Source organism: Geotrypetes seraphini, chromosome 2, assembly GCF_902459505.1.
Source record: "Geotrypetes seraphini chromosome 2, aGeoSer1.1, whole genome shotgun sequence".
Classification (NCBI taxonomy): domain Eukaryota; kingdom Metazoa; phylum Chordata; class Amphibia; order Gymnophiona; family Dermophiidae; genus Geotrypetes; species Geotrypetes seraphini.
In genome coordinates this window covers 16,808,580-16,821,969 of record NC_047085.1, presented here as the reverse complement: position 1 = coordinate 16,821,969, position 13,390 = coordinate 16,808,580, and the positions used below count along the sequence as shown (strand labels likewise).

At 42.4% G+C, this 13,390-nt stretch overlaps 1 protein-coding gene across 1 annotated transcript; it reads right to left on the bottom strand.

Annotated features, from left to right (window-relative positions):
- Positions 1–7,015: 7,015 nt before the first annotated feature.
- LOC117355680 (activity-regulated cytoskeleton-associated protein-like) lies at positions 7,016–12,902 on the bottom strand. Its single transcript, XM_033934592.1, has 2 exons — positions 8,221–12,902; positions 7,016–7,892 (listed from the first exon to the last, which is right to left on the bottom strand). Exon 1 carries the CDS (start codon positions 12,323–12,325, stop codon positions 11,180–11,182), a length of 1,146 nt encoding a protein of 381 aa, XP_033790483.1. The 5' UTR covers positions 12,326–12,902; the 3' UTR covers positions 7,016–7,892; positions 8,221–11,179.
- Positions 12,903–13,390: the final 488 nt, after the last annotated feature.

The window sequence follows — 13,390 nt, the reverse complement described above, 5'->3', positions numbered from 1 at the left end:
ACAGATCCCTGTGGCTCAAGTTTTGAGTTTCTTTATTTTTTATATACTGTCAATCATAGTAACATAGTAGATGACGGCAGATAAAGTCCAGAATGGTCCATCTAGTCTGCCCAAACTGATTCAATCTAAAAATTTGTTGGGGTTTTTTTTTTTTCTTCTTTTTCTTTTAGCTTTTTCTGGGCAAGAATCCAAAGCTCTGCCCGGTACTATCAACAAAGCCAAGTTGACCTATGGCGCATTTCGGAAAGAAATTAAGACAGCACCATTCGATAGATTTATCTCCTAATCAGATACCATTTTAAAACAATTAACACCATACTGATAACTTTGAGAAATATATGTATTTTTACTAATTGTACTCTGTAATTCGCTGACTGTCCAGCTCTCTTCCGTGTAAACCGAATAGAAGTCGTAAGATTGTGGCGGTAAAGAAAAAATAAAGTTATTATTATTATTACTAGATGGTGTACAATAAAATGAGATTAAAAAAGAAATTAAAAAGGTGAATGAAAGCAATATCTTCTCAAATATTTAAAATACTAGAGGAGTTTACATTGAAGCACGTAGAACGTAGAGGATTTAAATAGTCCCTGGTTCTGGACTCACTGAGATGAATTATAGGTCTGCAGTGATTAGGGTCCCACTAGATATTAAGGGCTCCTTTTACTAAGCTGTGTTAGGGCTTTAACGCGTGGAATACCGCGCCCTACTATGCCACTAAAAAACGCTAGCGCACCTTAGTAAAAGGAGTCCTAAGTATCTCCCCCAATTGGGGATTAAACATATAAGAACATAAGAACATAAGACTTGCCTCTGTCGGGTCAGACCGGAGGTCCATCGTGCCCGGCAGTCCGCTCACGCGGCGGCCCCTCAGGTCCAGGACCTGATAGTGCTCCTACCCTAAAACTCACTTATGCTTTTCGCTTTTGTCCTGTAGTGTAACCTTCTATCTATACCCTGTAATCCCCTTCTCTTTCAGGAAGTCATCCAGTCCCTTTTTGAAACCCAGTATTGTACTCTGTCCTATTACCTCCTTTGGAAGCGTGTTCCAGGTGTCCACCACCCTCTGAGTGAAGAAAAACTTCCTTGCATTCGTTTTGAATCTGTCCCCTCTCAGTTTTTCTGAGTGACCTCTTGTTTTTGTTGTCCCCGCTAGTCTGAAGAATCTGTCCCTATCCACCCTCTCTATGCCTTTCATGATTTTATATGTCTGTATCATGTCTCCTCTCAGTCTCCGCTTTTCCAGGGTAAAGAGCCCCAGTTTGTCCAACCTTTCGGCATATGAAAGGTTCTCCATTCCCTTTATCATCCTAGTTGCTCTCCTCTGGACCCTCTCAAGTATCGCCATGTCTTTCCTAAGGTACGGCGACCAGTATTGGACACAGTATTCCAGATGTGGTCGCACCATTGCTCGATACAATGGCAGGATGACCTCCTTCGTTCTGGTAGTGATACCTTTTTTGATAATGCCCAGCATTCTGTTCGCTTTCTTTGAGGCCGCTGCACATTGCGCCGCTGGCTTCATTGTTGTATCCACCAATACCCCCAGGTCTTTTTCTAGGGTGCCTTTCCCCATCTCCCTTCCTCCCATCGTATAGCTGTACATGGGGTTCCCTTTCCCGATGTGCAAGACCTTACATTTCTCCACATTGAAGCTCATCTGCCATCTTTTTGCCCACTCGCACAGTTTGTTCAGGTCGCTCTGTAGTTCTTTGCATTCCTCAACAGTTTTGACCCTGTTGGAGAGTTTTGTATCGTCCGCGAACTTGATAACTTCACATTTCGTGCCCGTTTCCAGATCGTTAATGAATATATTGAACAGCAGCGGTCCCAACACTGACCCCTGGGGGACACCACTCGTGACCTCTTTCCAGTCAGAGTAGTGTCCTTTTACTACTACCCTCTGCTTCCTATCCATCAGCCAATTTTGGATCCATCTGTGGACGTCCCCTTCCACCCCGTGGTTCCACAGTTTCTTCAGCAGGCGCTCGTGGGGTACCTTGTCAAAGGCTTTTTGGAAATCCAGATAAACTATGTCAATGGGGCTACCTTGGTCCAAATGTTTGCTTATCCCCTCAAAGAAATGTAGTAGATTTGTTTGGCACGATCGTCCTTTATAGAAACCGTGCTGGCTTGATCTCATCAGTTTATTTTTTTCTATATGCTCATTGATACCTTCCCTGATCAGTGATTCGACCATCTTCCCTGGAACTGAGGTCAAGCTCACCGGTCTATAGTTCCCCGGGTCGCCTCTCGATCCTTTTTTGAAGATTGGTGTAACATTTGCTATCCTCCAATCTTCCGGGATTATCCCTGATCTTAAGGATAGGTTGCAAATATGCCTGAGTAACTCCGCTATTTCGTCTCTGAGCTCTTTCAATATCCTCGGGTGGATCCCATCTGGGCCAGGAGATTTGTCGATTTTTAATCTATTTATCTGCCTTAGAACGGCTTCGAGGCTTACCTCCATGCATGATAATATACCCTCCTGATCCTCCTTGAAGATTTTTTCTGGTTCCGGCACGCTGGATGTGTCTTCTTTTGTAAAGACCGACGCGAAGAACTTGTTTAGTCTATCAGCCACCTCTTTTTCCTCCTTCACCACTCCTTTCTTGTCTCCCTCATCCAGGGGTCCCACCTCCTCCCTTGCTGGCTGTTTCCCTTTTACATATCTGAAAAATGGTTTAAAGTTTCTTGCTTCCTTGGCTAGTCTCTCCTCGTATTCTTTCTTGGCTTTTCTGACCACTCGGTGACATTCTTTCTGATGCTCCCTGTGCTCTTTCCAGTTTTCTTCCGTTTTGTCCTTCTTCCACTTCCGAAATGATGTTTTCTTGTCTCCTATCACTGTCTTTACTTCATTGTTTATCCATGCTGGGTCTTTAGTCTGATTCTTTTTGCCTCCTTTCCTAAATCTGGGTACATATAGGTGTTGTGCCTTGCTTACCGTGTCCTTGAGTAGGGACCAGGCTTGCTCCACAGACAGAGCTTTCTTGTAGCTGTTTCTGAGTTTCTTCTTCACCATTTGTCTCATGGCATCATAGTTCCCTTTTCTGAAGTTAAACGCTGTTCCCTTTGTTCTCTTCCCCTTTGGTAATCCTACTTCCACTTGGAACAGAATCATGTTGTGGTCACTGTTTCCTAGCGGTCCCATTACTTCCACTCCCTTTGCAGGTCCTTTAAGCCCGTTGAGGATCAGGTCCAGGATCGCTGCCCCTCTCGTTGGAGTCTGTACAAGTTGTTCCATGAAACAATCCTGGACGGCTTCCAGGAACTCCGTTTCCTTCGTACATTTTGAATTTCCAAGATGCCAGTCTATCCCGGGATAGTTGAAATCTCCCATAACTATAGTGTTGGCGTTCTTGCATTCCCTCCTCAGTTCGGCTACCATTTCTGTATCCACTGCTTCAAATTGCCCAGGTGGACGGTAGATCAGTCCCATCTTTATCTCGGATCCGTTTTTTCCTGGTATTTTAACCCACAATGACTCTAGTTGTCCATTTGCCGCTGCTGTATCCACACTGGTTGAGTGAATGGTTTCTCTTATGTACAGTGCTATTCCGCCTCCCTTCTGATAATTCCTATCTTTTCGGTAGAGTTTATACCCTGGCAGTACTATGTCCCATTTGTTTTCCTCGTTCCACCATGTTTCCGTGATCCCTATGATGTCTAGGTTCTCATTATTGGCCATGACTTCCAATTCTCCCATTTTGTTCCTTAGGCTCCTTGCATTAGTGTACATGCAGTTCAAGTCCTGGCATTTAGTCTTCCTCGCTGTTTTCCCATGTGCTTCAGTCCTCTTTCTGTCCTCTTCCTGGCCAGCCAACTCCTGTATTTTATCTCCTTTGTCCTCCCTTTGTGATATGTTTCTATTGCCTCGCCCATGTGGCATGTTCGTATTTACTACTTCCTGAGCCTTCCCTTCTTCCTGATCCTTTTTGACTTCCCCTTGTAGTATGTTTATCATGTCCTCCTCCCTCTTCATCTGTCTCCCTTGTTGTTTCATAACCTGTTGCTGTTCACATGTGTCTGCCCAGCATTTATCCCCCTCAGTACCTTCACTGGGTACTGGGTCCCGAACCGTCGATATCAGTTCGACTGTCGGCTTTCCCCTTCCATTTAGTTTAAAGCTTGCTCTATCGCTCTTCTGATGTTATTTGCTAGTTGTCTAGTTCCTGCCGTGCTCAGGTGCAGACCATCCTTCTTGTAGAGCTTGTTCTTTCCCCAGAACGTTGTCCAGTTCCTCACGAAGAGAAATCCCTCTTCCTCACACCATCTCCTCATCCAAGCATTTATTGATTGTAGTTCCGTCTGCCTCTTCGTTTCTGCCCTCGGTACTGGCAGGATCTCTGAGAAGGCTATCCTCTGGGTCCTCATCTTCAGTTTCCTTCCTAGGATCCTGAACTGTTCGGTCAGTGCATTCTTGTTGTAGTCTCTCCTGGTGACATCGTTCGTCCCGACGTGAACTATCACTGCTGTCTCTTCCGTCTCTGTTCCCTCCAGGATTCTTTCAATTCTGTCCACGATGTCCTTAGTTCTTGCTCCTGGGAGACAGGTCACTAGCCGATCCTCTCTCCCTCCTGCTACGTGACTGTCTACTTGCCTTAGGATTGAGTCTCCCACTAGGATTGCAGATTTCCCCTTTTTCAGCCTCCGTTGCGGTCGCAGGTCTGTGTCCCTGGTGTTCCTCATTTCTTCTCGCTCTAGGCACTGAGAGTGCCTCTCCTCTTCTTTCAGCAAAATTCCTCCGTGGGTATCCTCAGATTCTTCTTGTCTTCTGCTCTGTGTGTCCTCCTCGTCTCTCCACTCCTCGTGTGCCTGCCCTTCCACTCTCCTGTAGGCATCTTCAATGAACTTCTCGAGCTCCCAGACCTGTTCCTCGATGCGCCCTTCTTGCGTGAGGTCTTCGGCTGTCTGGAAGGGGTCTTCTGAGATGTAGAGTCCCTCTAGTTCCTGGATCCTCAACTTCAGATGCCTGACTTCACTCCTCAAGCTCTTCAGTTCCTGACAACGCCCGCACACATATGACTGCAACCCGGAGGGGAGGTAGTCGTACATGTGGCAGTCCGTGCAGTACACTGGGAAGCTCATCCTCTGTGTTCCTTCAGCTTGCATTCTTGTCTGCCCTTTAGGAGTCCTGACGCTAGTATGTTCACCCCTGTTCCTGGCTCTTCCTTACCTTCTTCGTCCTCTGCTCCTTTGCTTGTGCGTGTGTGTTGTTTGCCTCTTGTACGCCTTGTGTTTGCCTTCTCCGCTTGCTCGTGTATTTGTGTTTTTCCTTGGTTCCTCTTTATCTTGTTCAGCTGTGCTTGATGCTGTCTTGTGTTGTTCGCACGTGTGCTACCTGCTTAGTCTGCCTCTACTTTATCTTCTGCTCGTGCTTCTTGTCCACTGCCCCTGTTTCTGTGGAAACTCACTCCCCCTAGACCAGGGATCTCAAAGTCCCTCCTTGAGGGCCGCAATCCAGTCGGGTTTTCAGGATTTCCCCAATGAATATGCATTGAAAGCAGTGCATGGACATAGATCTCATGCATATTCATTGGGGAAATCCTGAAAACCCGACTGGATTCGGCCCTCAAGGAGGAACTTTGGGGACCCCTGTCCTATATCAACCTTCTCATTGTCTTACATCATCATGAGAATTGTTATTGGTACTGCCCTCTCATCAAATTTCTTGATTAAAGAGTACAAAAATTTGAACCGGGTTTGGAAAATCTTCTGAGCCTTAAAATGGTCTGTTTTTCATATATTAGGAATGTAACTTGCTACAGGTCATGTATGGAAACCCTGGATTTTGGCCAGGTACTAGGCACCTGGATTGGCCACCGGGAGAACGAGCCACTGGGTTTGATGTACCATTGGTCTGACCCAGTAAGGCTATTCTTATGCCTATTCCAAAAGCATTTGATGATTAAACAACTGCATTATAATGACTCTAAGTTCACCCCCCCCCACACACACACACTTTAATAAGCTACGGTTGTAGTTTCTACTGCGGCCCGGAGCGCTAAAGACTACGACACTCATAGAATTTCTATGACAGTCGGAGCAGCATCTGAGTATATAGCGCTTCAGGCCATGGTAGAAACTACCACGGCTTAGTAAAAGGGAGGGGTGGAGGGTGTTAAGTTACGATGCTTTTTCCTTATGTTCCTTGATGCTTATTACTGTTCTATATATTTGACACTAGGGGCCTCTTCTATCAAACTGCACTAGCAGTTTTTAGCTCAGAGAGCTGCGCTGAAAAGCCTGCGCTGCTCCTGACGCTCATAGGAACTCTATGAGAGTCGGGAGCAGCCTGGGCCATTCAGTGCGGCTCACCGTGCTACAAACTGCTAGTGCCGTTTGATAGAAGAGGCCCTATACATCATAAGATCTTACAAGAGCATTTCTGGGCATCTGGAGTGCTAAATTTCAAAGTCTAAATAATGCATCTGTACATTAGTAAGGTGAGAAGCTTTCTAGAACCCTATAGGAATCAGGCTGAGTTGATGCTTTCCCATTTAAATCATTACATTTTACTTGCCAGAAGACTGTGCTTCAGAGAAGAGATTAGTTAGCTATGACTGAATGTGGGTCTATCTTCTAAGATCTTGAGCGCCATGGCTTGGACATGGTCCCGTTATCTCTAAATGGAAGGATACTCCAGTGCTCATTGGAATTCAATAAGCGTTGGAGCATTCACCTTGCCAACCCATGGAAGAAACCTCTACCGCAGCTTCGTAAAAGCCAGTGCTGGTTATCTATAAGAAGATATCCATTGGCTGAATGTCAGCTCCTATATTTTGCTGTTTGAGATCAATCCCATAGAATGATTTAATCCCCCCAACCCCCTTTACATTATTTGTTACTCTCTTATTGAAACCAATAAACAATTCAGATCTTTAATACTCTACAGTAATTGAGAAGGTCATCTTCATCCCATTCCCAGTCACATTCTAGTAGCCACTATGGCAACCAGGTTACTCAATAAGCAGCGAGAACCCTTTAGAAAGGAAATGTGAAGGACACCATGGACTGCCAGTCAGCTAATTTTATTCAACATTATCTTTAATAAGAGATGCAATAACAATGACATTTTGCAATAATATACACTTGTGCTTCTGTTCACTATCAAAAAGATTAGCCATATAGAAAAATCTTCATCCAAACTGGTAGCCAATATATTGAAAATCATGGCAAAAAGACATTTTAAATCTTCAAAACACCAGTATCGAGCAAATATCACATACACATGTTCTAGTGCAAATGTTTAGAAAAATATATTAATGGGCAATAGACAGAATCTGAATAATTACACTTTGGTAGAGAAAATAAAATAAGAGTTTAATAAAGATTCAAAAAGTGAAAATTGTGCTGAAACTGAAAAGAATGAACTCTGGAAAACTGCTTAACTCTACAAAGGTCAATCTTAAATTAGGCATTATCTCAGTTCAATTGCACTGGAGTTATGCTGAGTTGTGACCTTGATTGGCCACATTTGGAAAGAGAATACTGGACTGGCCTTGGCTGACCTTTAGTCTGACCCAATATGGCAGTTCTTAAGTTCTTATGCAGCACCAATTTGTCCTCTGAAACATTTCTCACTAAAGAATCTAAATGTCATTCCAATGAACTAGAATCCAGTCAAAATGTTTGATTTGTGCCCCAGAGGTCTTATAGATGAAAAACCAAGCAGGACAACACTCTGAAAGTTCTTTCTGCCACTCCACACTTGCTGTATAAGGAGCTGGATAAGACACTCAGACTGTTCAGTGAGGCCGACTGAAGACTGAACTCGAGAGTGCATTCTGGAATGCATGGCATGTTTCATAGAGTTGGTGAAGGAAGTGGTGGTAGGTCAGAAGAACCAGTTCTCTGGGAAGACAAGTTGCCCTCTAACATGGTACTTGATCCTAAAGAAAAGCAGAGATAAAGGAAGAGGATATTTAGATAACCAATCAATTGACTATGTATTATCATCCTGATAATTAGTATCATTTTTTTAACAGGGCATATGTAACTCATTCTGCAGATAGGTACAGAAAACACACTGAATTTTTCCTTATAAAGTTCTTGCATATTAATATGGATTATAAAGTTGCTGTAATACACCAATTTAAGGGAGTTCGATTGTGGGAAGGATTTAGGGTTGTTAAATTAATAATCTAATCTTACAGTACCTTCCCTTGACAGCTACTATACTATTGCAAAGAATGAATTAGTTAATGAACTTATACTTACGTTGGATCCTTTCATCCTGGATTCGTGATGTATATTCTGCACATGGCTCAGCAGGGCAGTTGAACAATGTCTTCCTAGGATCAAAGGCAGTTGGATCTTGTTGGGAACATCTTCGAGGAACAATTCTTATGTGCCACCAAAAGGCCAGTGGCATTACAGAAGTGGGACATGGAATAAATAAATCTCAGAAGGAGTCCAGTGGCTGTAGAAGTCCAGCTGTTGCAGTTCATGCTGACAAGAATCAGTTTTCAACTCTAGTCTTCCTTAGTGAACAACTCTCTTGAAGTTTAGTTTTTGATTCTGCATTCAATGAGTTCTTCTTCTTGCATCTAGCCAAAGTATTTTTTTTTAAATCTGCAAGATGCATAGAATTCTTTTCAATATCCACACACCTTTTTTCCAGATCTTAGTCAGCTCTCTTAGCACCATTGGTATCTACCAAGGTTGTATGGAGACACCTTCCTACTTTCAGCAGTCAAAGTTTGGTAGAGTAGCTATATCTCCAAGCCATCTTAGACTGGAAGGTGTGACATTTCCTAGAAAATTACATTTCCATGTACAACTGTTGACAAGTTTTCTCCTTTATTTAAACATTTTGCCATTTTCGATATACTTGTGGCAGGCTTCTAGAGCACGGGAATGACAAAACTCTTGCAAGTCCAACATCTTAAGGCAAAATAAATTTGTTATTGCTGTTCGAGTATTAACTTTATGCCTTACTTCCTCTTGAGATCTACAATAACAGGCAAAAAGGGTTTTTTCCCCCAAGTTACAGAATTTAGGATGCATTAGCACTAAAATTAATATTTAAATACACGAGTGAGTTGATATATGTGCTGTTCCAAGGCAGTCGCTGATTCATCAGTATTTGAAATTCTTTTAAGTAGGTTGTTGTAGCTCTGTGGCTGTTCACATAGAACTGGGTATGAGCTATTGCAATCAGAGAATATTTCCAGAGGAGTAACAAGTTCATTGTGAACCTGTGCCCATTTATTTGCTAAGCATTTGATCGGAAAGGAGAACTGGAGGAGGTATCTTCTTTTCCTGAATTACTAATTAGATCTTTCAAAGTAACAACTATTAAAAAACAAAAGACTAGCTCTTTATCTCTCAACTGTATTTGCATGATCCACCTATCTCTATAAAAGAAACCATTTACCACTACCACTTTTGTTTGGGATAATGATAGCAACTATGCTCTTCCTGTTCCACCATGGATCTCAAGGTTTATTGAATGCTTGGATTAAACCACATGAGTTGAGTCTTTAACTCTATAATTTTTTTTGAATTCTATTGTTCAGGGTTGTGCATCAGATTAAGTTTGAATCCCCATGGCTTTGCTCATTTCACAGTCATTCAACTGTGTTGAACTGGAGATGCCTCAACTTAAATCAGGTCAAAGTCAACTGAGTGAAGTTCTACTTCCAGTTCTGTTCAGGATCTCAGAGGATAGGCCCACAATAAACCACAGCTGACCAACCTCTTCCCTACAGCTTACCCTTCTGGCTAGTAAAAGTTTAATAATCATAATAATTCTTGCCTAGTATCATGAGTCCTATTTTCCCTTACTCTATTGTCCTCCTTTTTCAAGGTTATCAGGCCAATCTCTTTTCCAGGCACTACTGTTCTTGGGAAGTAACTTCTACATAGGCTCAGATATCACTGAATCTAGCTTCTCCATTTTAAAATCAATGACAGTGCCCAAGTTATCACTGGCATCATACAAATGATTTAAAAAGGAAAGGTATCAAGCCAACCTGCTCCCCATAGGATTTAGAAAGCTTCTCACCCACGTAATGTACCTTTGCACAGACTTTTTTAAGGCATTGATACATTGCACTCCAGATACAAATCTAAGGCTTTTTAGCAGCATCACTATTTCTGTTCTTTAGTACTCTGAGGCCAGTTTATGATACAGTCGTTTATCGTGTTAATCAACATTCAGTCTAAAGCTGAGTGGATCACCCAATTTGTGTCTTCAATAAACTAAGGCAACTGACAAACCGATTAACCTCTTGTGTGACTGAACAAATATATTGCATATAAGGCCATTATAGAAATTTAGAAAACCCCTTTAGTGTATAAACAAATGATATATGGGTGGTTGGGGAAGGGTTGAGTTAAATGGACCATGGCCGCCATGGTCTCTTGCAACTATGTACAAAGCTGTTGCATTAGCACCAGTTTGAAACTTGTAAGCAGTAGGAGCACTTGTTCCTCTAACTGTATTGCCATTACATTCTGTCTCCAGCTGTGCCCTGCCTACTTCCTAATTACACAGCTGTTTGAGATCTGCTTAAAACCTCACTGAGGAACAAAGCAACGATCACTTTGCAAAGATCAGAAGCCTGGCTGTTTACCTCAGAACTCTAGACCTGAGGCACACAGGGCCCAGGGAAGTGATCACAGCTTTCCAATGCATAGAATAGTTTGCAATCACGCCTAGTGAAACTCTTGATTGAGACCGTTTCCTTTCTATGACTTTTTTTTTTTTCATCTTTTGTACAATGTACCCTTTCCTTTAAATGTTATAGGAATGCATCTGTGCAATTTGTGGTGCCCAGGAAGTGTGCAAGCATTCTTGCAGAGCACACTTGACCTCATTCTAACTCAACTACAATATAGCTCCCAAGAATGACCAGAGAGCAACATTGCAGCCTCCTTGAGTTCCTCATGGAACTAAGTCTGCAGGATGTTTGCTCATATCTGTTTAAATTACTGTAATAACACTCCAAGTTATAGATTTAAAATTTGGCAAGTCATTTCTTATTACAAGAATTGAACTCACATAGTTTAAGCAATTTTCTAACTTGATTTTAGGAAAGAAACAAATTGCAAAGCAATTTTAGCTCAACATTCATTGAACCCTAGAGAAATTACTCTCACAGTTCACAACAGTGATAGCAACTGGTATTGAATATCTGCTTTAGTCAGATACCCTTCATACCCCTGTTGGGGATTACGCTTTTTCAGCATATGAATCATTGTTATCGTAAGGATTAGGCGTCATAATCTCCTCCACGTTAGAAGTGTCAGTTGGTTGATCTACATAGTCATCTCCCTCACCAATTTTTTCATCGGCCAAGTCAAAATCTAATTGAACTTCCTCTCCTCGCTGAACTAATTCTTCCAATGTCTGTGGCACTGGAGGTTTCAAATAGCGCCTAATCTCTGGATGGAATGTGCTCATAATAAATTTAACCATATCTTCCTCATTGGCATTGGCATAAAGTCTGAGGTAAAGTGCTCTTTTCCTCCAAACAAACTGATCCAGAGGTTCCCATCTCCTCTGGGGTAGGTCTAAGTCTCTTCTTATCGCCTCTCTAACTAGAAGCTTTTCACAGTATTGTAAGAATACATCCTTAAACTCGGCCCAGGTCTTCACTGTTTTCTCCCTATATTCCCACCATATTTTGGCTGCACCCCTCATATGATATTCAACTTGAGACAACCAAAGCTTTTCATTCCACCCCCTTGCCTTAAAATATTTTTCAAGGTTACTCAGGAACTCTCGGGGATCCTCTGACATATCTGCCTCAAATTCAGGTATAATTGGGACATCCACTGAGATGACTGCCCAGTTCTGTTCTTGACAGGGCTCAGGAAGGCTGGACTGAGGTGGCATGAGACTCAGTTTCTGATGCATCATTTCCCCTGCTTTTTTCTCCGTGTCTTCCATACCAGGAAGAGGCTTTTTGCTTTCTTCCAATTGACACGATTGACATAGGGTGCTTTCTTTCCTAACAATTCTTTTCTCAATATGTCCAAAAACTGATTTCCAAGCATTCATTTCCCTTTTGACCCACTTTTCTAGACGTTCCAAGGTACTTTGACATCTGGTCAAGCATGCCTTGATGGACATTTTCCACCTTTCAATCTTTGCTACGGGAGAGTACCCATCTAGATTAGAATTCAATCTGTATACTGATCTTTTAAAACCTCCCAGATCATCATCTACCTGCTTTGAAACTGTTTCAAGAAGGTGGTACATGTGAGTTTTCCTGATCCTGTCCAGCATTTCTGAGGGATGGCTGCTCCCTATATGTACTGCCACTGCTGGTGTGGAGTTTACTAAAGGTAGAGAAGATGCTGTCCTAATGGCCATACTGCCTGTCCCCTTCAGGTTAAGTCTCAAATCAAGGTGGTGGTGTTGTTTTAATAAGTAACTGAAATCTACACTACCACTACTTTAACTTTTCTAGAAGTTTTTCAAAATGATACAGAATTCAACAAGACAATATCCCCTTAGTTTCATCCATCCACTTACCCACCAAATGCTTAACTTTAAATGCAAAAAGAACAGATACGTTAGCTGTCACCCCAGTAAGCACCTGCTGTCTGTTCAGAGCTTTAGGAAATCGTAGACAATCGTCCAGTCCTCTTCTATAAGCCAAGCCTGTGTTGCCAGAGGTCTTGACTGTTGTATGTAGTAGGATCTCAAAATGTTGCTCCGGAATGAAGTCTTTGTCTGGATCACTTTTGCTGCCTGTGTAATCTTTAGAAAGAAAAAAAAACACACCAAGAAAAAACCCTACAATGAACTAAATAAGCTATAATATTCGGATTATGCTTCAAATCAGCTGCTTCGTTGTAGAAAATGATTAAGTCTGGCGAGCTCGTTTCCCCTTCTCAGGCTGCTCAGGAGTGCAAGTGAAATTCCTCTTGCTAGCTGCATGCATCAGCTGCTCGGAACCTCGTTGTCTCTGTAGTTCTCTGATGCTGGTATTTATACTATTCTCTGAGTTCGACGTAAGAGGAACGCTTTGCTATGCCACGTTTCCAGCTAACAGCTCATTGGACAACCAGAGCAGTCTCCCTGGTAACCAGAATATTTGGAAAGTACATATTTGGAAATAACTTTTCGGCTTCCTCCGCATGATTCAGCTAAGAACATACTGAACGCCCCTGCATGGGAAGGATTTCTCATTCTCTCTCTCTCTCTCTCTTTTTTTGTTGACAAGATTTTCTCTTTTGAAAATCCCGTGGACACGTATTTCAGTAATCACAGGGAGACACTAACTGCTGCCCACAGTTCATTATACATTCTCCCCCCCCACACACACACACTCCTTACTCCCATGTATGCCAGCTGTTTGCAACACAGAAGCCAAAATAGCAGCTTGGGCTTGAAAAAATTTGTAGGTTGGAGGCAATCCTGTGTTTAATTATC